Source organism: Leuciscus leuciscus (assembly GCF_965113295.1).
Source record: "Leuciscus leuciscus genome assembly, chromosome: 5".
Lineage (NCBI taxonomy): Eukaryota > Metazoa > Chordata > Actinopteri > Cypriniformes > Leuciscidae > Leuciscus > Leuciscus leuciscus.
In genome coordinates, this window is record NC_138729.1 from 10518425 (window position 1) to 10544263 (window position 25839).

The window sequence follows — 25839 nt, forward strand, 5'->3', positions numbered from 1 at the left end:
ATGATGCCACTTGGAAATATTATAAGGAAACATGGAATTAGTTTCCATTGTTATGCTGATGACACTCAAATATATATTTCATCACGGCCGGATGAAAACGCTAAATTTTCCAAATTGACAGAGTGTGTTAAAGATATAAAAGATTGGATGACGCGTAATTTTCTTTTATTAAATCCAGACAAGACAGAGGTAATACTTATCGGTTCAAAAAACCGCCCACAAATCCTCGCTCAATACAACTTTAACATCATAGGATGTCCATTTACTTTATCCTCTACAGTAAAAGACCTGGGTGTTATACTCGATTGCAACCTGTCTTTTGAAAATCATATTTCATATGTTACAAAAACAGCCTTTTTCCACCTTAGAAACATTGCTAAGCTACGTAATATGCTATCAGTTTCTGATGCAGAAAAGTTACTGTAGTTCATGCATTCATGACCTCGAGACTGGATTACTGTAATGCTTTATTAGCTGGTTGTCCTGCATCCTCAATAAACAAGCTACAGTTAGTCCAAAATGCCGCCGCTAGAGTTCTTACGAGATCAAGAAAATATGATCATATAACACCGATTTTATCATCACTGCATTGGTTACCTATAAAGTTCCGTATTAATTACAAGGTATTGCTACTGACTTACTGTAATAAGGGATCCACTGGAGGCAAGTTGAGAAATGAGAACCCATGTGCAGTTTATTGTAACTAAAATAAAACATGAAACAAAAACATGACGTGGCATGAAAACAAAAACCGTGGCATGAACATTAAACTTGTACTACAGCAGAATTACATGAAACAAAAACATGGCGTGGCATGAAAACAAAAAACCAAAGCATGAACATGAACTTTACACAACAGCAGACTACAGGAAACAATACTTGACAAAGACACATGGCAAACATGAGGGCTTAAATACACAGACTAATGACAAAACAAGGGACACCTGTGCACAATGATCAGACAATAAACCAATGACAAGACATGGCAGGATCACATGACAAACAGGGAATCACATGACAGACATGGAAACAAGACAAGAACAAAACCAGACCAAAACCGTGACAGAATCCCCCCCTCTAAGGGCGTCTCCCGACGCCCAACAAAACCAAAACATAACATAAGACCAGGAGGGTGGTGGAGTGGAGGAGGTCATGGGGGAGGGATGGTGGGCCAGGCCCGTGCAGGGGGACAGGACATGGGACGAGGCATGGCGTGGACGGGCCTGGGTCATGGCACGGCGTGGGCGGACCTGGGCCGTGGCATGGCGTGGGCGGACCTGGGCCGTGGCATGGCGTGGGCGGACCTGGGCCGTGGCATGGCGTGGGCGGACCTGGGCCGTGGCAAGGCGTGGGCGGACCTGGGCCGTGGCAAGGCGTGGGCGGACCTGGGCCGTGGCATGGCGTGGGCGGACCTGGGCCGTGGCATGGCGTGGGCGGACCTGGGCCGTGGCAAGGCGTGGGCGGACCTGGGCCGTGGCAAGGCGTGGGCGGACCTCGACCGTGGCAAGGCGTGGGCGGACCTGGACCGTGGCAAGGCGTGGGCGGACCTGGACCGTGGCAAGGTGTGGGCGGACCTGGCAGTGCGGGAAGCCAGGGCGGATCCGGCAGTGCAGGAAGCCAGGGCGGACCCGGCAGTGCAGGAAGCCAGGGCGGATCCGGCTGTGCTGGAGGCCAGGGCGGATCCGACAGTGCAGGAAGCCAAGGTGGACCAGACAGTTCAGGTGGCCAAGGTGGACCAGACAGTTCAGGTGGACCAGACAGTTCAGGTGGCCAAGGTGGACCAGACAGTTCAGGTGGCCAAGGTGGACCAGACAGTTCAGGTGGCCATGGCGGCGCGGCCTCCATGGTCCTATCAAGGACCCTACTGCCCCCCCCCCAAATTTTCTTGGGGACAGCTATGGGGTTATGGGCTGGAACAGACAACGGCTCAAGAACAGAAATGACGTGAACAGGATCTAGCTCGGCAGACGTGACGTGAAGCTCAGGCTCTGGCTCGGCAGACGTGACGTGAAGCTCAGGCTCTGGCTCGGCAGACGTGACGTGAAGCTCAAATGTGTGCACCGACCACACACACCATATGGCTGTGGCCATTATTGTTAGTGTAGCCATAACTGAGGGCTCAGGTTCAGGCGTGGCGGCGGCCATCTTGTCAGGAGACACAGGCTCGGTGGCGGCCATCTTGTCAGGAGACACAGGCTCGGCGGCGGCCATCTTGTCAGGAGACACAGGCTCGGCGGCGGCCATCTTGTCAGGAGACACCGGCTCGGACTTGGCAGGCATGACGTGAAGAGACCCAGACATGGCAGACATGACGTGAAGAGATTCAGGCTTGGCAGACATGACGTTAAGAGATTCAGGCTTGGCAGACATGACGTGAAGAGATTCAGGCTTGGCAGGCATGACGTGAAGTGGCTCAGGCTTGGCAGGCATGACGTGAAGTGGCTCAGGCTTGGCAGGCATGACGTGAAGTGGCTCAGGCTTGGCAGGCATGACGTGAAGTGGCTCGGGCTTGGCAGGCATGACGTGAAGTGGCTCAGGCTTGGCAGATACTGTGGGTTTGTGGGGCTTCTCCTCAAAACCCACAGTAAATGAGGAACCGCTCAATAATAGGGCATAGTCCATGTATTGTGCCAGAGACCAATGAATTTTTCCCCCAGGTAGCTGGGAGCAAACAGGCTCATTCAAACCTACCCTAAAAATGTCTTTGAGAGCCACATCATTAAAGTCCACCAGGTGAGAGAGTTCACAAAACTCTGCAACATAATCCTCAATGGTGAGGTTGTCTTGGTGAAGAGAAAGGAGGGCAACAACTGCTGGGTTCATGGTAACCCAGGTGAAAAAAAAGTGCACTAAAATACATTTTATTTAAGTGCACTTAGTACACTTCCATAATACACTTTCATAATGTACTGAAAGTGCTCTATTTTCGACACACTTATTTTGCACTTAATATACTAAAAGCTTATCTTTAGTACTGCTTAATATAAACTTAAAATCATCTTAGTGTACTCAATTGTGCTTTTTTGAGACACACTGAAGATGAATTTAAGTGTATTTTTAATATACTATTTCATATTTTTTTTAAATGTATTTTGTTACCACTTTAAGTATAATTGAAATCATCTTTAAATACAATAATAAACTATTTAAATTATAATAATAATAATATTAAATTATATACAAATTATACTTAGAATGTATTCCTAGATTAAAAAAAGTGCACTAAAATACATTTTAGTACACTTCCATAATACACTTCCATAATGTACTTAAAGTGCTCTATTTTCGACACACTTATTTTGCACTTAATATACTAAAAGCTTACCTTTAGTACTGCTTAATATAAACTTAAGATCATCTTAGTGTACTCAATTGTGCTTTTTTGAGACACACTGAAGATAAACTAAAGTGTATTTTTAATATACTATTTCATATTTTCAACAAATGTATTTCGTTACCAGTTTTAGTATAATTGAAACCATCTTTAAATACAATAATAAACTATTTAAATTATAATAATAATAATATGTAATTATATACAAATTATACTTATAATGTATTCCTAGATTAAAAAAGTACACTAAAATACATTTTATTTAAGTGCAATTAATACACTTCCATAATGTATTTAAAGTGCTCTATTTTCACGCACTTATTTTGTACTTAATATACTAAAAATTGTTCTTTAGTACTTCTTAATATAAACTTAAGATCATCTTAGTGTACTCAACTGTGCTATTTTGAGACACACTGAAGATGAACTTAAATATGCTTTTAACATACTATTTCAGCTTTAATTTTATCTTTAGATTAAATCTTTAATACATTTTTAAATACACTTATAAATTATTTAAAATATAAGAATATATCAACTGTGCTATTTTTATACAAACTTAAGATGAACTTAAACATGATTTTAAAATATTATTTCAGCTTAAATTTTTTCCCCCCTTAGAGCAATAGAACCCATCTTTAAAACATTTTTAAATACACCTTTAAATTCTTTAAAATATAAGAATATACAATCATATTATATTTATGGAAACTAATTTATTGTAAAAATGTATTTTAACTATGTCAAAAGTACTTTTATAAAACATTTAAATGTTAATGGTTTTTTTTTTTGTCAAGTACACTATTACTGTGTTATCAGTAGCATTTTCTGCCTCATTTATGCTGAAGTTATACTGTTAAAATGTAAATGTTAAAATTGTCCACCATTGATGAAGGCGTTTAATACAATAATCATTTTAAAGTTAGATGTAATGCATTTGATAAAAATAACCGGTAAATGTAATTCACACCTATAGTTTAAAAGGATACAGGAGGAATGGTATGTGTACAAACAAAAAGCATCTCTTTCTTAAAAAACACTTTATTTTTTTTAAACATTATTAAAGTCCAAACAGACTGTTGGGAAACAAAATAACACAAGTGGCAAGCTTAAACTAAAAGCATTAAAGGAGTTCACCCAAAAATCAAAATGATCTCAGTTTTTACTCACCTGCGTGTTGTTCTAACCCCGTATGGCTTCCATTTATAATTGCATAACAAAATATTATATTTATGATGTAATCTGAGCGCTGGATAAGTCTTCCATTGACTTCCAAGGGGCTTAAACTTGCTCGATCAGAAAACATATAGACATTGTTTAAAATAGTCCAAGTGACTTCAGTGGCTCAACCATCGAGAATACTTTTTCTGCGCCAAAAACAAACAAAAATAACGAATTTATTCCAATATCCATTTACTCGTGTTGTGCTTGAAAGTTGTTTACGTAGTCTATCTGCGCAGTGCTTCTGGGTTCTACGTCACCACACAGGCTCACTATTGGCCAACGCAGGTCATGTGTGTGACGCCTGGTGACGTAGAACCCAGAAGCTCGCTCAGATACACTATGTAAACAACTTTCAAGCACAACACGAGTATGGATATTGGAATAAATTCGTTATTTTTGTTTGTTTTTGGCACAAAAAAACTATTCTCGTCGCTTGATAAATGGATGGTTGAGCCACTGGAGTCACTTAGACAATTTCAAACAATGTCTTAATACGATTTCTGATCGAGCAAGTTTAAGCCCCTTGGAAGTCAATGGAAGACTTATCCAGCGCTCAGATTCCATCATAAATATAATATTTTGTGATGCGATGGTTAATGGAAGTCTTAAGGGTTTAGAACAACACGTGGGTGACTAAATACAAAGAACTTTTCGATTTTTGGGTGAACTAACCCTTTAATAAAATGATTAAACTACAGATTACTGTACGTATCTTATATGAACAAAACACAAATTTATATAAAAATACAAAAAAAACACACTAAAAATACATTTAAAATATCAATGGTATTTAGTATACTTTCTTAATTACACTTAAGTACTACTTTAGTATTTTCACTAGGTGAAAATAAAGTGTACTTGAGTGCACTAAAAAAACACTTAATTACAAGAAAGTAATTTGTAGTACATTCTTATTTTTTGTGCTAAAAACAACTGTAAAAATAATACATTATAAATAAACTAATTAAAAGTATGTTTTAATTTAAATAGTAATTAAGTGTAATTAATAAAGTATACTAAAAGCCTTATTTTTTAAAAATGTATTTTTAGTGCATTAAAAAAATATATACTTTTGAAAAAATAGACAGAAGAGTTTTTTAGTGTATTTCTTACAAGTACATTTTAACACATTAAAAATAGTTCATTGCTAGTGTACTTTGATAGCTATGTAAAAGTACACTAACAATGAACTATTTTTAATGCGTTAAATTAAATGCGTCCAATTATTTACAAAGAGCAGTTTCTGCTCATTGCACCATGACATTAACCATTCATTTAGCGCAAATAATCTGCTGAACTTTTCATGTCCTAGTCGGTACGTGGGAAGCGGTCCTGACACAATGATCGTTGTTTCAGGGGATGTGCTGCGTACCGTATCGATTAGATTCCTGAAGTCTTTCTTCAGAATCTCCGTCTGGCGCAGCCTGATGTCGTTCACTCCCACGTGCAGGACCACAGTTCCGACGCGCTCGTCACCGTTCAGGATCTCGGGAACGCGAGCAGCGATTTCAGAAACACGAGCACCAGGAAAGCAGTGACTTTGCATCTTACTTTTACCTAACGTAGCGTGTACGTGCCGAGCGATGGAATCGCCGATGATCACAGCATCGCGTTCTGTTTCGCGTAGAGGGGAGAAGCGGTTTTGTGTGGATAACTCGAAAACCGGGAGGGTCGGAGAAAGTCTTGGTCTAAACCTGACTCGCGTCTTCCGCTGCGGAACCACCCAGGCTTCGTGGTGGCGTGTTGGAGCCGGAGTGAACGAGACCATGGCTGATTGCGACCGATGCTGAGGAACGCACGGAGTAGACGCGGTCGGAGTCAGCGGGTTAGTAACGTTAAACACTGATTTGTGTGCATCGGCGCGTGATGTTTCAAGAGCCAAACACCGGTCTCTCAGCTCGGCCTGTCTCAATAAAAGGTTGTGGATCTGTTTCTCAACAGCTTCCAGCTCAGACTGCAGTGCGTGCAGCTCAAATGTGTCCTCACCTGCACCAAACGGTAGACTACTTACATCTGATATATTCGCCATTTTCACTCATGGACAGTGAGTTAGCAACGAAGCTACCAGTGATGCTATCAATATTAATGCTAATTTATATTATAAGTTTGTTTGTAAGTGAGTGTGGAGAAGACGCGTTCAGCCGTGATCCACGGACGTAACCTTTAAGAGTATGCAGCGTTGGATCACTAATAGGCTTGAGACCGCGTCTGCTCAACAGTCCGCGTTGTAGCAATGAGGTTTGAGCAGTAGTGCTTCTCAGTGAGGAAAAGTAGAAAATGTTCGTTGTAAGCGAGTTTAAAGAGAAAAATCAAGAATTATAAATCAAATCGATAGAGCTCCAAAAAACAACAACGCATTCAGACGCAACGCATGATAATAACAGGACAAGACATTACTCACCGTGTTTGTTGAGTGTTTCTTACTCACCTGAGCTTTTATGAACTCAAAGGCGCGAGCGAAAATAAATAAATAAAAATAGCTGAGCGCACGGGTGGCGCGTTAACAGGCTAGCGAATTACTAGCGTGTTGTACTAGTAGTAACGGAAGCTAGCGATGTCAGGGTTGGGTAAGCTGTATTTAGTAGTAGTATAAACAACTAGAAATTGTAGTAAATGATGGTTCAAAACAAGGAAATACGAGGCTAAGACGGAGCTTACAGCACCGAAGCAAACACACTCACTGCAGGCAGCGAGGCAGAGAGAAAAATCAAGAATTATAAATCAAATCGATAGAGCTCCAAAAACAACAACGCATTCAGACGCGACGCATGATAATAACAGGACAAGACATTACTCACCGTGTTTGTTGAGTGATTCTTACTCACCTGAGCTTTTATGAACTCAAAGGCGCGAGCGCGCGAGAGAAAATAAATAAATAAAAATAGCTGAGCGCACGGGTGGCGCGTTAACAGGCTAGCGAATTACTAGCGTGTTGAGCTAGTAGTAACGGAAGCTAGCGATGTTGGGTAAGCTGTATTTAGTAGTAGTATAAACAACTAGAAATTGTAGTAAATGATGGTTCAAAACAAGGAAATACGAGGCTAAGACGGAGCTTACAGCACCGAAGCAAACACACTCACAGCAGGCAGCGAGGCAGACAGGAGCAATCGAGGCAGGATATAGTACCGGTCAAAAGATAGGACACATTACTATTTTTAATGTTTTTTTAAAAAACAATCTCATGCTCATCAAGCCTGCATTTTTTAAAATAAAAAAAACAGAAAAAAAAACAGTAATATTATGAAAGTACTATTACAGTTTAAAATAATGGTTTTCTATTTTAATATACTTTAAAATATAATTTATTTCTGTGATGCAGAATAATTTCATCAGCCATTTCTCCAGTCTTGAGTGTCACATGATCCTTCAGAAATCATTCTAATATGCTGATTTATTATTAATGTTGGAAACTGCTGTGCTGCTTAATATATATATATATATATATATATATATATATATATATATATATATATATATATATATATATATATTTATAATCTGTGATTAAAAAATATATAAAAAATTAGGATTCTTTGATGAACAAGTAATGGCTGATGAAAATTCACCTTTGAAATGGCTGATGAATACAATTTTATGAAAATATATTTTGATGAAATATAGTTATACAATGTAAACATTGTATGTTGTCACTCAACTCTGTTTCTGTGGGGGGCCAAGATGGCGTCATCATAGGTGGGCACGTAAGTGTGGGCTGCTAAGGTGATGTGGTGAAACATCTTATTTATTACCACTTTTCTCATTTAATTTGCACAGAATACTTAGCTACAGTCATTATATCTGTGAAATGTGATTTATATGGGTAAATCTAAGAGGAGAATGAAAGGAAAGCAAATCTTTAATGTAAATTCGAACTGTGTTTCCTACGGGAACAAAAGAGAACACTCAGAACTCTTTCTCTAACCTCAGAAGGATGGACGCGATGAGCGAGGGTGAAGCACTAGAGGTGTATGATTTGGCGCCAGTCTTTGATAAAAAGGCTCTTGGTACTCCCTTTCCTGATACTCCCGTGAAACCGTTGGCCAAAAAAACCAAACGTCACAAGGAAAGAGTTCCAGAAGGAAGCAACGGAAATGCGTGTATACTATCTGCGATACGAGGACTGTCTGCAAAACATGATGAGACTTAAAAAAAAATTGCAACTATTGAAATGACAACTGATTCTACATCTAAACTGCTTGAAAGTCTCTCCTCGACGGTTCATCAGCTGGTACTGGATGAGGGGCAACACAATGAAGCATTGAAATGCATTGATAGCGAGATACAAACTTTGAAAGAGGAAAATAAATCCCTGAGGGTCGGTCTGTATGAGTGCAGATGTTATAGCTGGAGGTGGCTGCTTAAGATACACGGGGTCAAAGAAAAAGCAGGGAGGATGCCAGGAGTGTGGTAATTAACATCTTCGGTAAAATGGCACCAGATAGTCGCAACGGATTAAATGACGGCGTGGATACAGCTCATCATCTGGGTCCGGCAAGGGATGATGGAAAGGCATTGTCATGTTCTCCCTCCGCCGTCTGCGAGACGCCATCTTGCATCATTAATATTATTATTTTTAATTAAAACAAAGTTAACCCAGACTGAGATGTTTAGAATTTTGATAATTGGGTAATTTCTTTCTTTCTTTGTTGAACGGGTATATTGTGCCGTATTTGCACAGTGTTTAATATGTTTGATAAGTTGTTAGCCACCTCTCCCTTGTAGTTTGAACTAAATGTTTCTTAAATTCTTGTGGGTTTTTAAGAATATTTTCCCTTTCAGTTTCCAGTTTGTTCATGGTTATTTGTTCTAATGGATTTTACGTTTAGGTCTTTGTCTGTTTTGTCTGTTAATGCCAAGGGATTGCGTGATGTGGTTAAAAGGAAAGGATTTAAAAAAAAAAATTTTTTAAGAAGTGCTCTCTAACGACAAGAGCAGATGGAGGCATTGAGTTTTTAGAATTTTCTGACATGATAAATATCTTTAAAATAAATTGGCTTAAAATATGTATCGCCAATCCAAAATCCATTTGGTACTTTATCCCCAACCAAATATTTAATCAAATTGGTAGTCTCTCCTTTATTCTAAAATGTAACTATTTTCCGTCTAAGCTATTTCCTTGTCCAGATTTCATCAAGTGTCTCCTTGCTTGTAAGCTGTGTTACGTTCACAGTTTTTCACCTCATAAAACACTGTTATGGAATAACAGTGATATCACTGTCAGAAATAAATCTTTATTTTTCCACAGGTGGTTCCAAAATGATATTAACTGTATCCTCTCCTTATTTGATGACTCGGGTAACCTCTTTACTTATAAGCAATTTATTATGATTTACCACAATTTCCAGATTCCTTCAAAAGAGTTTAATACAATGGTTAAAGCAATCTCACCTGGGTTAATTAATCTGGTTAAAAGCCACTTGGCCATCTTTTGGACAAGAAATGTACTAATAGATATGCCAAATCTTTAAAAAAAAACCAAAAAAAAAAGTATCTTTGGTAGAAGATATACAGTAGATTGGAAAAGGGCCTGGCTTACCTGGGAAATACTGTATGTCCAATAAAGCTAAGGAAATACATTTCAAAATTTTACATAAAATATATACTGTAAACTCTAATATTTCTAAATATTTGGACATTGACAGCTCATGTTCTTTTTGTAAACAAGCAGAGGACACATTTGAACATTTGTTTCATGATTGCCCGATATCCAAACAATTTTGGTCTGACCTTGGTTCTTACATGGGCCTATTTGCCAGTGGGACACAATCTTTATTGGGACACAATCTTTTTACAATCAAGACATTATTTTTTTGTTTTTGTTATAATGACGATACAAATAAACCCCTTGAGTACATTGTTAATTTCTTTATTTTATATGACAAATTCTTCATCCATGAAAAAAAATTGTGCAAATGGTATTCTGTCCTATCCTTATTTTGACACTGAATTAATCTCACTTCTTAAATCTCTTCGTTACATAAATAATAAAAAATCCCTAAGATTTATAAAATATTATGAAGAAATATTTAAAGAAAATACATGCACTTAAAAGCTTTCCTTTAATATATTATATATTACACAATACTATATTATTGTGTCAATACAATTGTAGGGTATGCCTTCTTGTCATATCTCTTTGCCATGTCATCCTTTGATTGTCACTGGTTTTGTAAAATTATGTTGTTTTTTTATTTTTTATTTTTTTATGTTCATGTATTTGTGTGTAATTCCTTGACAATTTTCTTATGTTATTGAGCAATAAAAAAACGGACAAAAAATAAACTAAATTCTGTTTAGTTTCCAATTGTTTTGACAATCACAATACACTTATTGTGATGGAAGTTTTTTTTTACATCCCCCCTTTCCATAATTCTCACTCCAAGCGAAACTCAAAAGTTGGCCGCCCTGATGGAACATAGATGAGTGAACTGTGTGTATATATATATATATATATATATATATATATATATATATATATATATATATGCCTCCTCTTCGGCTGATAGGATAGAAGTGTTAATTGCTGATGACATGTTGATTGGACAGATCTTAAATAGAACATGCTCCTCCCAAAGTTTGTTTATGAAATATCATTAAATGTGATACAAGGAATGCAATGTAATTTTACAAAAATGTACCCACAGGCATGGATTTTTATGGCATGACATTTCATGCAACTGCAATGGAGAAAAAATATTGTACCTCTTGTGGATCAGTCACCTGAAAAGTGCAGCGAACTGTTACCCAGCAGTATTTCAGGTTTTGCAGAAATGTAGCCAGTCACATATTTCCATAGCCTGGATGCCAGCCGAATTTAGCCCCGCCCACAACATTTTTTGGTCGGGAAGTTCGGTCTGGACTCGTTCCGTTGAGGAGCTATTATGCCCGAACAAAAATTGTTCGGACCAATCAAATTGTCAGGGCGGGCTTTATACGATGATGGACAGATGAGCAACGTAACGTAATCATCCACGTCACCAACGAGCGCTTGGGTTGAATTCGTTTACAACACAGATGACTGCCGCTGGAGAATTGTTATTTCACGAGTTCACACTTACAAATAAGTCAGATAGAATAAATGCATATTTGGCGTGCTGTCCGAGGAGAGGGCGGGCTCGGTATTCCGCCCGAACCCAAAGTGCTCCCCCCGTATTCCAGGCTGTGGAAGAACAGGCCGAGAGTGAGTGGAGGGATGCTGAAAACTGTCATGGAATGTTAGGTGAGTTGACAAAGTGAATAAATATATGCTTCCTCTCATGCTGATAGTGTAGACCAGACGGTCATTGTTTGATGACAAGTTGATTGGATTGATTATTTGAACGTGCTCCTCTCGAACTTTGTTTATAAAACATTATGTGTAGATTCCGCCATCGCGTCTGTTATAGAAGATATCGACAGCGCATTCATTTTAAAAGAGGAACAGAGAACCACGATCAAGGCATTTGTCGATCGGAAACATGAATGAAAAACATACATCACTTACTCCGTTGCTCTGATTGGTTATAGGTCTATCCAATTGAGTGCAGAGGCATTTTCCTTCCTGGTTCGGTTGAAACACGCCCCATAATCAAAGCTCAATGGAGCAGTATCAGACTCACATTCTGACTAGAATCTGAGTATGACGACGTCAGGCTAATATTTCCAAGGAGCCACAGTTATTATTCGATTTTGTTAAACTAATTTGGTCATGACACAGCAAGTTGCTTCTTGTTCCTGTTTGTTCTAGCCAATGCACCACTTTTACATTTGAAGGTCATCCGGCTCATCTGCCCCTGAGCACAATGTAATGAAGAAAGTGACCTAACAACCCCAATGCCTAAACATTTAGCAAACTATTATAACCCACTGCACCCTTGCCACAGCGAGGGGAGGCTGGAACACAAAGGGCAAATAACGTACCCGTGCAGTGTTCAGAAACTGTTCACCCAGACTGGACTAGTTCTCATGCATTCCTTGTGTATCACTCAATGACCCGGAGGTATGAAATTAGAAAAAGACAGACATATGGAGTGGAGCTGGTGAGAGAGGAGCTAGACAGGTACATATTTGGAGGTGAGAGCACTCTCTCTTTTCTGCAATTTCTCCCAAAGAAGACCGCCACAGGCACTGCTCAATATGTTCTGGCACAGTGGAATAAAATCTCACAGGCTTATTCTGGATTCCTGCTGCACCCTGGGACATGCTACTCCTTTATTTATCTCTGTAGGTCTGGGTTTGCTTGTAATAGGGGATTTGTGTCAGCACAGAGAGCAATTAAGAGTATAGTTTATATGAAAAGTTTTTAGTCCAAGTGCATCCTGCAGGCCAATTTAAAAACAGAAACCAACCTCTCTCTCTTTTTTTTTTTTAAGTTAAAAACAGTTGCATCATTTTAGAGCTTTGGGAGCATGTAGACAAACTGAATTAATTAAAGTTGCATATTTTGAATTTTAATTATTATATAACTTATGTAATTAAATTAAGCTAAATGAAAAAGAAAAAACGATTTTGTAGTATTAAAGAGGACCTATTGTTTTTTCATTTTCAACTTTCTTTAGTGTATGATGTTGCTGTTTGAGCATGAAAAAGATCTGCAAAATTAGAAATCACAAAGTCCACTCCTGTCAGCATCCTGCCTCCTGTTGTTTGTCTCCATGCCTCTAGAGGTCACCTGTGTTCCCCTCTGCTTTAGTTCTTCCTTGTTAGCGTTATCCAGGTCACCTGTGCCTTGTTTCCCCTAGAGTATTTAATCTGTGTTTTTTCCCCTTGTTCCTCACTCGGTTTTTGAGTCCTGGCTATGTGTCGCCTTGCTGTGTCTCTTGAGTCCTTCCAAGTCATCTAAGCTATTCTGAGTTATTTGATTGTGTTATTCTCCCCTCGTGGAGTTATTTTTCTTTCCTTTTATTTTGGATTATCTGTTTGTAATACCTCTTTGTGAGAAGTACTTTTGTTGGATTTTTTTGGACTTGCAAAGTACCTTTTTTTTTTTCTTTTTTTTTTTATAAATCTACCTTGCCTGGAGTTTTGCCCTGAGTGTTTCGTTTGGGTCCAACATTACCTCCTCTGTGGCTAAGTGGTAGAACACTTACTCTCCACTCCTGAGACCTGAGTTTGAGCCCAGCTTGTGACAACTCCAAAGGGAGTTAATTTCTATATCAGTAAGCACTCTTTCTGATCCAGTTCAAACATGCAAATAAACAGAAATAACTTTAGTTAAACAAACTTTTTTTTCATTTTTTTTAATAGCTGAAGTAAGAGTGTTGAACTTTCTTCTCCTGCATCCTATTCTTTTGCAATCTAGAATAGCCGCACTGCTGAAAGATTTGTCTGAGCTGCGTCTTCTACTGTACAGACTTGAATCTGCATTACCTTCAGCCTGAGGCTTATTCATTTCACTTTTGGTGTGAAAGGGCCTCTACATTGACCAAAAATAGAACTTTTTGTTGTTTTTATTTGTTCTTAAAAATAAACAAGAAAGCCAAGCCCAGAGGGGTATTGCACAAAAGCAAGATAAGGGATTAAGCTGGGATTTTCCAGTTATCCTGGCTGAATTTAGCCCTGACTCGGTTGCATGAAGGGAGGCTAAATTAATCTACATTAAGTTACTATGGAGATTTACACTTTGCAGCTAGCCTGCTCCGGAGCAGGCTAACAACCATGCAGGCTAAGATTAATCCTAGTGATTTATCGGCTAGTTCCTCCCTAAATCCTACTAGATAATGTGTTTTAGTCACTTCATGGTCCTGCATTAAAATACTAGATATACTGTCATTCATCTAAGTATGCGTACTGTTATTTTAGTTATTATTGAAAACTGCTGTTCATTTCACTGTCAGAGGTTTGATGAATATATATATTATTCGAGAATTAAAGCGTTATTGTCTCACCCAGTGAGGAAAGCAGATTTTCCTGAGCAATTATTACTTTGCTGTCCACAATGAATGCCAACACAGTGCAAAAGAACTATACTATACAATATGAGAAATAGAATATAGACTATGTATATCTATAAATGCAAGTATAGAGTAGAAATGTACTGTTGAATGAGAAAAAATATCAATATATTATATTTTATTTTAGTTGATGAGATAATAAGAAATGGCTCATGAAGTTGCAAATGTGGTTTCAATTAAGTCCGTAACGAGGTCAATATGTAGTATATATATATACTAAAGATTTGTGTGTTTCCTATTCACAATGGCTTGCCCTTTGTTGGATGATGTAGTTGATGAGGAAGTTTTAATACTCAGACGAGCATTCAGGCATGAAAGAGTTTTCCGAGATAGGGCAGACCCATTGGCCTTTTCAGACGAATATCTGGTACAGATAGGTTCAGACGAGAGGTACAGATTCTCAGGTGATGGCATCAGATATTTGTGTAGGCTGTTGGGTCCAAACATACAGCACAGGACAGCACGGAGCCATGCTCTCACTGTCCCACAGATGGTCTGCGTAGCACTGCGATTCTTTGCAAGTGGCATGTTTCTGTATTCTGTCGGTGATGCAGAAAACCTCAATAAAGCCACTTTTTGCCGCACAATAAGAAATATAAGTCTGGCATTGAAATCTCTTGTGCACATATTTATCACCTTCCCTGGTCACAGAAGATTCATCCACATCAAGGAGGAGTTCTACAAGATTGCAGGTAACACGAATAATAACAGATTACTACAAAATGTTACATTAGCACAGTCACAGTATGACACTCATTATTTTGTGTTACAGATTTTCCTAATGTAATTGGTACAGTGGATTGCACCCATATTCGTATCCAACGCCCCTCAGGGGCACATGAGGGAGATTATGTTAACAGGAAATCCTTCTACAGTGTCAATGTTCAGGTAAGAATGAGTTATGGTTACTGTCAGCTACATAATTATTCTGTGCATTAAATGACCTTAATATGCTATATATTTTTACAGATGATCTGTGATGCTGACTGCCTTATCACAAATTTAGAGGCAAAGTGGCCTGGCTCAGTCCATGACTCCAGAATCTTTCGGGCCAGTAGAATTTACCAGAGACTCTCTCTAGGTAAGCCACCCCATTTTTTTTTTTTAAGCACCTTGAACATCAAGAGTACAGTACTTGTAAGAATTATGTTTTGTATTCACAGGTGAGTTCTCTGGTGTGCTGCTGGGGGACAAAGGCTATGCCTGTGAGACATTTCTGATGACTCCCCTTACAGACCCCCAAACCCCAGCACAGCAAGCTTACAACCATGCCCATGCCAAAACCAGGGCTCAAATTGAAATGACCTTCGGCCTCCTAAAATCACGATTTCAGTGCCTGCACCACCTGAGGGTCTCCCCAGACAGAGCATGTGACGTGACTGTTGCCTGCACAGTGCTGCACAATATTGCCAGCCTAAGAAAAGAAAGGGCTCCCAGAGTTGCTTTGGATGTTGATTGGGACAATGCTGCCATATTCCCAGATAACAGAAATGGTAGACTTGTTAAAGAACAATACATTGCAAATTATTTCAGTTAATTTAGTTTTGATTGAGCTCATCCCTTAATAAAGGATAATGTAGGCTATATAACTTTTTCATGTGTACATGCATTTTATTTGGCATCGGTAGCACACACTGTGGTTATCTTCCCAAATTCTAGTTCCACTTCACTGGATTAATAACTATAAAGTGTACTTGACATTCATAAAAAAAGTTACAAGAACACAATGGTTTTGGAATATTTTTCTTTTATTATTTTGCTGTTATCACTTGTCAGCTTGGAGCTTTGGAGAGAAAAAATTATGATGATTAATACATTGTGTTATAGTCATGGTTACAGTTAGGGTGACCACCCGTCCCGCGTAGCGCGTGCGCGTACAGCGTTTGAAGCCCAATTCATGCGTCCCGCAAATTGAGACCGTGTCACGCATAATCAATGTTTGCTCATCCGTAAAACCCCAAGTGGACCTCTAGGTTGAAAAATCCTCGAGCCCCAGGCAGCCAAACGAACATTACTTGACAGTTCAGCACGCTACTGCTGCCACAGCCACACCCTCCCCTCAACTGAACTGCTGACTAGGTTGTTGTCATGACAGCGCACGCACGCGCATAACAGACACACTGGGAAGTAACTTTTAGATGCGCGCGCGCTTTCAATTCCAACTCGAAAAATGGAGAAAGAGAGTCAGTCTGAGGCACTGCCATCAATTAAAAAGAGAAGGTGTGCGTACAATAAAGTCTGGGAAAACGAATATTTGTGGCTGAGATGTGTTGAGGGGGATAGCGAGAGGGCGTTTTGCGACCTTTGTAAAACGTCCTTCTCAATCGGACATGGAGGGGAATACGATGTCAAACGACACAGACTCACGGAGACTCACAAGAAACGTGTCCAACAGAAAGAGACATCCAAATCTATGGATGCTTTCCTCCGACCTAAAAACGACTTTCTAGCTGACAAAGTGACTGCTGCAGAGGTGACGAGTGTGTATCACACTGTCCAACACGCTACGTCATCATATCGAGCAGGAGATTGTGGCACAAAGCTAGCCCCAACGATTTATCCGGACTCGGACATTGCCAAGAGGATGGCCTGGGGTCGGACGAAGGCAGAAGCCATTGTCACAGATGTGCTTGCCCCTGCCTCTGTCGAAGATTGCTTGAAAGTCCTCAGAAGACCACTGAATGAGCAACGAGAGGCAACAACCAAAGGTAAAGTTAAAGTTATGTTCATGCCATGGATGTAACATTGTTGTGTATTAAACAACCGCTATAAAGCCAGAACAATCTCTGTTACCGTAAATTATACGCTTATCTCTGTAAAGCTGCTTTGAAACAATCTAAATTGTTAAAAGCGCTATATAAATGAAGATGACTTGACTTGTGTGTTAGCTATTTGTCTAACGTTAGTTAGCTAATCATCTTCTTCTACTACTGGTATGTTCAAAAGTCAACTTTTCCTTCAGTTCACTGAAATTGCATCAGTAGCTAACGTTAGCTAACATAATGCTGCTCATCCGTGCCTTCGTGAAACCAGGCTCTGTGTATCCTTACATGATTGTGAGCAACATTTCACTATTCGTTATCTCTTAAACTAAACAAACAAAAGCAACTATAATTTTTGAAAATGTATAAATATTTCTATAGATAATATTTATATAAAATCAATAATGATCAAAACAGTAAAGCAGTATCTTGTATTTTTATAATAATCTGTTTTTAGAGAATCTCTTTTAAGTTCATCCCAATGATCCCATCTGTGTGTGTGTCTCCACAGCCCACACGCCATTCTTCTCAGTGGCTTCAGATGCCTCCAATCATGGGACCACCAAGCTCTTCCCACTGTCAGTGCGTTACTGGACGCCAGACTTGGGAGTACAGACGAAGGTCCTTGATTTCTATGATGACAGTGATGAAACATCTGCTGCGATCCACAACCAGATAGTCACCAAGCTGGAGGAAAACGGACTGGGACTAGACATGATATCTGCGTATTCAGCTGACAATGCTAGTCTGAATTACGGGAGATACAATTCTGTCTTCCAGAAACTGAAAGAGAACAACAATTGCATTTTGAAGGCACACTGTGTGGCCCACATCATTCACAACAGTGCAAAATACGCAGGAGATCGGCTAAATATCGACATCGAAAATGTCGTCAACAAGACCTTTAGCCACTTCTCCTCATCTGCCAAACGCATTGAGGAACTTAAGTCAATTTACACCTTTGTGGAGATAGAGTACCAGTCCCTGATAAGACATGTGCCCACAAGATGGCTGAGCTTGTGGCCTGCAGTGAAGAGGCTTCACGACTGCTGGGCTCCTATCAAGACCTACTTTCTCTCATTGGGAGAGGACCAGTGCCCAAAGTCACTATGGCGGCTGTTCAAGGATGACCAGGATGGTGAGGGCAACCCCCTTGATCTACAGGTAATTAATTTTAGTTGCACTCAACTTTTTTTTTTCATCTAAATATTATTACATGAAACAGGGATTAGAAAAATGATGATAATGCAAACAGTGCCAGCACACAGGATCATTGACTCTCCTTACTTCTTTTAGGTTTACCTGTCCTTCCTCAGCAATGCGCTGAAGATTTTCCACGACACTGTGCTGGTGCTGGAGCGAGAAGATGGGACTGTCTGTGAGCTCTACGATATGATGTTCACCCTAAAAACCAAGCTACAGCAACGACAGAGTGATGGTTTCTTTGGGGCCCAGACGGGTGTACTCCTCCAGCAGTTTCCAGACAGACAGGCAGCTGTGCTCAGAGAGGACATGTGCAACTTCTACCAGTCCTCTCTCACCTACCTGGAGCAGCGCTATGACTTCTCAGACTCCAACTACCAGAAGAAAGTGGCTAGCCTGGCACTAAAGAAGAGCCCATTCAACTTCTCTGATCTCTGTGAAGCTGTAGAGGTCCTGCAGCTTAGCAAGAAGTTGGACATGGATGCGCTATATGATGAGTATTGTGTCGTTCTCCCACACCAACAGGCCATCGTGCAGTCTGGAGCTCCAGTCGTGGAGAAGTGGGCCACCTTACTCAAACACACACACACACCAAACATGACAGCATTAGCTTCTTTCCTCTTGAGTGTACCAATCACCAATGCTTCAGTGGAGAGAGTCTTTTCACTGATGACAGGATGCTGGACGGACACAAGGAACAGATGTTCGGTAAACCTCATCAAGTCAGAAGTCCAGGTGAAGAGCAACTTCACATTCAGTTGCAAGGACTTCTACACTTATGTAGTGAAAGAGAAGGTTATCCTCAATGCTGTATGCGCCAACAAGAAATACAAGTTCAAGAAGAAACCTGAAGGTAAGAAACCTAGTTAAGACCCCATTTGTCTAAGATGAAGTTTGATTGATTTTAAACATTGGTGGACTGTCTACAGGGGTGCAAATGTGTTACTTTTAGGAAACAGTAGACTTTTAGGTCAAAATATGTCATTGTTTTGCATAGGATTGTATCTTGGCACCTTTTTGTATAGTTGTCACCTTGTGATGGTGATGGGTTTGCACTCCTCTGTCTATACTGGAAAACCATTTGGAAGCTTATCATAAAAATGAATGTTGCTTTAATTCTGTCTCTTATCTTTCTTCCTTATTTGATTCAGATGCTGGTGAAAAGGTTTGAGTCATAAAGGTGTCCCCAAAGTCCTAAAGTTGTCCCCAGAACACTGAATAGTTCTTTTTTTTTCCTGCACCTGCCTTTACTAACACATGCAAGTTCACCATCCTTCCTCCACCTTCTCGTTCCGTGAACCTCTGGAGTTGTGAGTTAAGACTTTTTTTTTTAAACTGTTCCTGTGGTGTTGAGCAACTACAATTCCTGTTGATCCTATAATTTTATATTATAATTGATTTAAAGTGAATAAATTGTAATGAAAAATAAAATTAAATAGCTAAAGTAAATCGTAAGTGGAAGTGCATCTGTCAATTCATTGAATGTTCAAAATATAATGAATCTTTATTTAGAAAAAAAATACACATTGGTTGGCCTATTCATGAGCATAGATCAGCAATTACACATGTTTAGGGCAATAGGGCATTATTATTATACCATGTAAGGTGGTATGTGCTAGAAATGGGTAAACCACTATCAGTGAGTCTGCCCATCGGGTGGGGGCACCGCCGCGCCAGGCAGTGTCCCACATTGTCCCTCAGAAACATACCCCTTGTCCCCCCTTGGGCTTATTAGCAGGTGGTCACCCTAGTTACAGTATGAACTGAAGTCACTTACTTCTCTTTCTAGTTTCTGGATTTCCAGTTCTAGTTTCCTCAGTGTCTTGCGTTTAATTTGCATCTCAAGGTCCATGTCCTGCAGCTTTCTTTTGTTCACATCAATCTTGACTTCTGTCAGCTCGATCTGTCTCTTAAGATGCGTTGTGTAGAGATATCTGACAGTTTGTGAATTCTGTGAACACCTTTTAGTTAGCATAGCAGAATTTTTGCATAATGTAAATTTACTTTAGGCAATACTCACTATGTTACCAGGCTGCTTATCAGGCTGCCCAATGTCAGGATCCTTTAACAAATGATATTTTCTATTAGTACCACTTCCCTGACTTCTGATGTGTCTGTGTCTAAATGTGTCTATTTCCACAAAATTGACATGATACCTCGAGCCTTCTGGAGTCCAGCGACACGGTCTCATCATCGGCAGAAGTGCACTCCACTGCTGTAGATGTGGCTTCCCTCTGCCATATTCAATACTTGTATTGATATTTTTGACAGGACATGCAAAGCCTATGATTTAATAAAAAGTACTCACCGGCGAATCATAGTCTGGTGGCTCCAAAAGTGTAAGGGTGTTACCAGCCACTGCAAGGTAAGGCAAAGTCACACAGTCCACATAACAAAATATATATGGATTTCAATATTTTCCATGTGCAGTAGTATGTCAATAATGTACCTTGTATGACATTTACATTTTACATTTACGCATTTGGCAGACGCTTTTATCCAAAGCGGCTTACATTGCATTATCCTATACATTTATACATAGGTATGTGCAATCCCCTGGGATCGAACCCACAACCTTGCGTTGTTAACGCAAGTTAAAATCAGCACAGACAATAAAATGTCAGCAAACATGTCACCTATGTTCTCAGCAAACAAGTCACTTACCAGCCTGCAAAATATTCTTGCATTTAATCTTGACTTGCTGCCAAGTCCTTTTTTGGCCAGACATGTTTGTTCTTTAAGAGGAATAGATAGATACAAATGATAAAATAGATTAGATGGATAAAAATAGAGCAAATTATCTGATTCTAGATTACATCAAATCAATTAGAAACAAAACCTACATACAAATAGATAAGAATAAAAAGATTAAACAGATTATAGACATAAAATAAACTAAATAGATCAAATAGATGCACATAGTGGGTAAGTGTTTGCAATTATTCTTCATGTTAAATGCATGTCCACTGGTCACATTTAAGGCAAAGTATACAATTATTTTTGAAAATGACAAGTAACTCCTTGAATTGTAATTATGAGGGTTTCAGTGGAGCACTGATTATTTGGACTACTTACGCATTAAATCGGTCCGCTATTGTTTGCCAGGCATTCTCTCTTTGCTTTATTACAGCAGCTGTATTGCCTTTTTTACATATTATATGTTTCACTTCTTCATACGTTTCCATAATAAGCTGTTGCTCATTTGGCGAAAAGTATGCCGCACGGGTTTTGTCCATTTTTGCATCGGTGATTCTGTGATCTATTTCGTGATCTTTTTAAGAATGCCGTGAACGCGCATTTATCCAAACTATACACACCTGGCTTGACATATCCGCGCGTTCTCATCCTGGCTCAGCAAACGTGCAACGGATTAAGCCAGGATGCACTGATTAAACTAGGTCAAGCCGCGACTGTTCTGTTATCCTGGCTTTCTTAATTCTACTTTTGTGTAATACCCCTCTGGTTAGAAAAAGTAATGCAAAAGTAACATAACACATTAGCTGTGTCCCAATTCAGGGGCTGCATCCTTCGAAGGTTGCATTCGAAGGCTGATTAACAAAAGTTGTTGTCGGCACGAACAAAAGTAATTTCTGTGCATTGTTTATTTTGTTCAGCTGAGCAGGGAGACCTGGGTGGTGCTGCTGGATCTGGATGGGCTGCCACAATAGAGACCCTGGTAAGGCCTCTCCTGAGTGTTTGAGAACATAAGTTATATTCAACTGCCTAAAATGTCTAAAATGTTCACCTTGGTCCATTTATGTATAATATGGAGAAAAACGTCTCAGGTTACGACTGTAACCTATGTTCCCTGAGAACAGGGAACGAGACACTGCGTCGATGACGCTTTGGGGAACGCCTCAGGCGTGACAGGAAATCACAATCAAATCACGGCAATCATATTGACCGGCGACAGCCCGTGAATCATTAATGTGAATGATTAACGTGCGACCTGGAAGTATATAAGGGCGCCTTGCAAACATGACAATCATCCTTTCGTCTGAAGGGACTGTTTGGCAGGCAGGCCCCGAGGCATGGCAAGGAGACGCAGTGTCTCGTTCCCTGTTCTCACGGAACATAGGTTACAGTCGTAACCTGAGACGTTCCCTTTCGAAAGGGAACTCGGACTGCGTCGATGACGCTTTGGGGAACGATATACCAACGCCACCATGCTAAGGGGAGTGCATGCCAGGTGGCAGTGACAACTGTCAGAACCAGCAAATTCAAAATGAAACGCTAGAACCACTCACCCTCAGGTCACACTGGGCTGTCAGTGACAGCATTCCCTACGGTCATAGCCCAAGCTAAGCCTCACAGGAAAACCTCCATAGACAGAGTTAAATGAAAGGCCTACCCGGGCCTGCTTAGGGCCTGGAACCACAGCTTCCAATAGAAGGGGTCCCTTCTAGGGAATGTGGCTAGGGAACCCGAAGGAACCCCAGCCAGTCACTATTCAGGGGAACGTACTCACCCCGAAATACCACCAGGACGGCCTGACCTGGCGTCAGCTACATAGACACTTAGCCTGGTCACTTCCTGTCTGTCTGAACACAGAGCCTCTGGACACTTGCCCTAGGTAAGGCATCCAAACCGAGGGACTGCGAAGCTGGCAGTGAACCATTCGGCCCGGATCTTAGAGACGGGATATCCCGGAGAGTATGACTCAGCATAGTGCTTTCCAGCCCTTGCCGGCGAGGGGAGTTTCTCTACTCGATCCATGGATCTACCCAGTGTTTGTGTTTCAAAACACTGAGGAGGCCTGCGAGGGCCTAGAACTGAAATGCCACCAGGCAGGCCCGACCTGATGTCACTACATAAGACACTAAAGTCTGGCCACTTCCTGTCTGTCTGAAGACAGAGCCTCTGGACACTCGCCTTTAAGTAAGGCATCCAGCCCGAGGGACTGCGAAGCAGGCATTGAACCACTCGGCCCGGATCTCAGAGACGGGATATCCTGGAGAGTATGACTCAGCATAGTGCTTTACAACCCTTGCCAGCGAGGGGAGTTTCTCTACTCGATCCATGGATCTACCCAGTGTTTGTGTTTCAAAACACTGAGGAGGCCTGTGAAGGCCTAAGGGCTGATCTAACTGGGAGGCCTCACGAGAGGCCTACGACCGTCTAACCAGACTCAGGAGTCCAAACACTCAAAGTGACCCTCAGTGAGGGGAGCAATGGTCCACCTGGTAGGCAAACCAGGCTGTAGGCAGAAAAGAGGTTCCGGAAGGGAACCAGTAGCAGAGGGCGAACGCTTTAGTTGAGCCAGGGCACAAGCCCGCTTTCAGCAGCTGCCTAATAAGGCCAGCTGGACTGATAGCAAGCGGCCACTAGCTTCCAGAACCCAGCATCGTTGGGAGACCACTCACAGGGAGGCCTGGTGAGGCCTACTACATTATAACCACAGTATGTGGGGAACTCACCTTTAGGGAGGCCTGGTGAGGCCTACTACCTGACAGCCACTGCATGTGGGGAACTCACCTTCAGGGAGGCCTGGTGAGGCCTACTACCTGATAACCACTGCATGTGGGGAACTCACCTTCAGGGAGGCCTGGTGAGGCCTACTACCTGAGAGCTCACATTCAGGGAGGCCCGGTGAGGCCTGCTACCTGAGAGTCACAGTCTGAGTGAACTCACCTTCAGGGAGGCCCGGTGAGGCCTACTACCCGATAGTAAGTCAGGCCAGCTGTCCAGTTGCCTGTCCTTGGGGCTTATCTCCAGGGAGGCCTGGTGAGGCCTACTACCTGATAGCCAACATAAGTGAGAATTCGCCTTCAGGGAGGCCGGGTGAGGCCTACTACCTGATAACCATCTTAAGTGGGAATTCACATTCAGGGAGGCCTGAGAAGCCTACTACCTGACAGCAACTGGTAGTTATGAGCCCTGAGTCCGGGTTATAGTTCCAAGGCGGCCTGGTAAGGCCAGCCAGCTGGGGACTCGCCTATCAGGGAGGCCCGGTTGGGCCTACTAGCTGATAGCAAGTCAATTCTGCTACAAAGGTACACTGTTGGGTCCAGCCACAGGAGGCCTAGTTACGGCTAGCTACCTGGTAGCGGCTATAAAGTATGTCCCACAATGTTAGGACTCACCTCCGAGGAGGCCCGTTTAAGGCCTACTACACATCAGTGAGTCAACTGCCCGAACCACCAAAGCCAACCACGTGAAGTGGGCTGGCCTACAGTGCCCTCTTGGGGGGCTGACCATTCAAGGAGGCCTGCTGAGGCCTACTACCTAATGGTGCAGCCTTTGTTGGCAGATAAGCTGTTTACACAGTGCCTACAGCATTCTGGTATCTAATTACATTGCCCATGGCAGTGTACTCAGCAATAGTGCTAGCACCCCTTAAACAAGGGGAGTACAACATACGCCCCTCTGCGTCAATGGAGGCCCCAGAGTCAGGGGCCTACCATCTGTAAGCATGGGCGTCAGCTCATGGCAATGCTCTGGCTTCAGGGGAGCGTACTTCGCTTAGAACTTTCCGCTCGACCCGAGCCATAGTGGCGCGAGGTAGGATACTCAGACCGACTCAAACTCAGACCGACCCTGTAACACAGGGGAAAACTCTCACCTCACCCTGAGTTTTAACAGGGTGTAGGCCTGCCAGCGGCTCTAAGGGTGACAGAATGTATCTGTACCCAGCCTAGGGGAGTGAGGCTTGCTTGTGAGCCAACACCGACAACCCGACGCTCGAGCAGTAGCTCAGCGAGGTGAGTGTAGCCTATACTGGCGGCCCTGATCCGTACGCTAGTTCTGCACGGCAGGGTCGGGCAGACAGACCCAGTCTCTTCGTGAGGCGAAGGATGGCCTAACCCTGCTCAATACCTCTGCACCACGCTGCATTACTCTTGTCGCCCCAGAATGCAGAGAAGGGGGCAGGCCTTGGTAACGACTCCCATGGGAGGAGGCTGTCAACAGGGATGCTATACACCTACATTCATTTTCAGAGTGAAGGGTCAGAGGCAGAAATGCACTAGCAGAGCGCCTCCACTATTCCTGGCATAGCCTAGGCCAGCTAAGGAGGCAGCCCTGGTGAGGGCCAGCCTGCAAGCATAGATCTACCTGAGGGCTCGGAGGAGCCACAGCCTACCAGGAAATAGTCATAATTATTTGATACAGGGGCAGCAGAATCGCTCAGCCCTACTAAATAACCCAAACAGAGCTCAAGGTGGCGATGTACTCAGGAAGAAGTCAACGGTCCCGTGGGCCGGACGTAAGATCTATCTGAAGCTCAAGCGTCAGTCTAACTCCCAATAAAAACACTATAAGACATAGACCAACCACTCTACCCTGAGGTTGCTAAAAGCCCGAGGGCTAACATAGTTATCGTTCTAGCCACCTAAAGGGGAACTTCAGGGCCCTAATATCCCCCCAAATTTTTTTATTATTTTTT

The 25839-nt window shown here is 41.5% G+C and overlaps 1 protein-coding gene and 1 long non-coding RNA gene across 2 annotated transcripts in view; one reads left to right on the forward strand and one right to left on the reverse strand.

Annotated features, from left to right (window-relative positions):
• LOC309499101 overlaps positions 1-25839 on the reverse strand; it is a 261724-nt gene that overhangs the window by 150479 nt on the left and 85406 nt on the right. The gene's annotated exons all lie outside the window — the stretch shown is intronic.
• Positions 14955-16027, forward strand: LOC309500121 (putative nuclease HARBI1; the record flags this gene model as incomplete). Its single annotated transcript, XM_082171686.1, has 4 exons — positions 14955-15182; positions 15263-15378; positions 15460-15571; positions 15654-16027. The coding sequence occupies exons 1-4, from the start codon at positions 14981-14983 to the stop codon at positions 16025-16027; spliced, it is 804 nt and encodes a 267-aa protein (XP_082027812.1). The 5' UTR covers positions 14955-14980.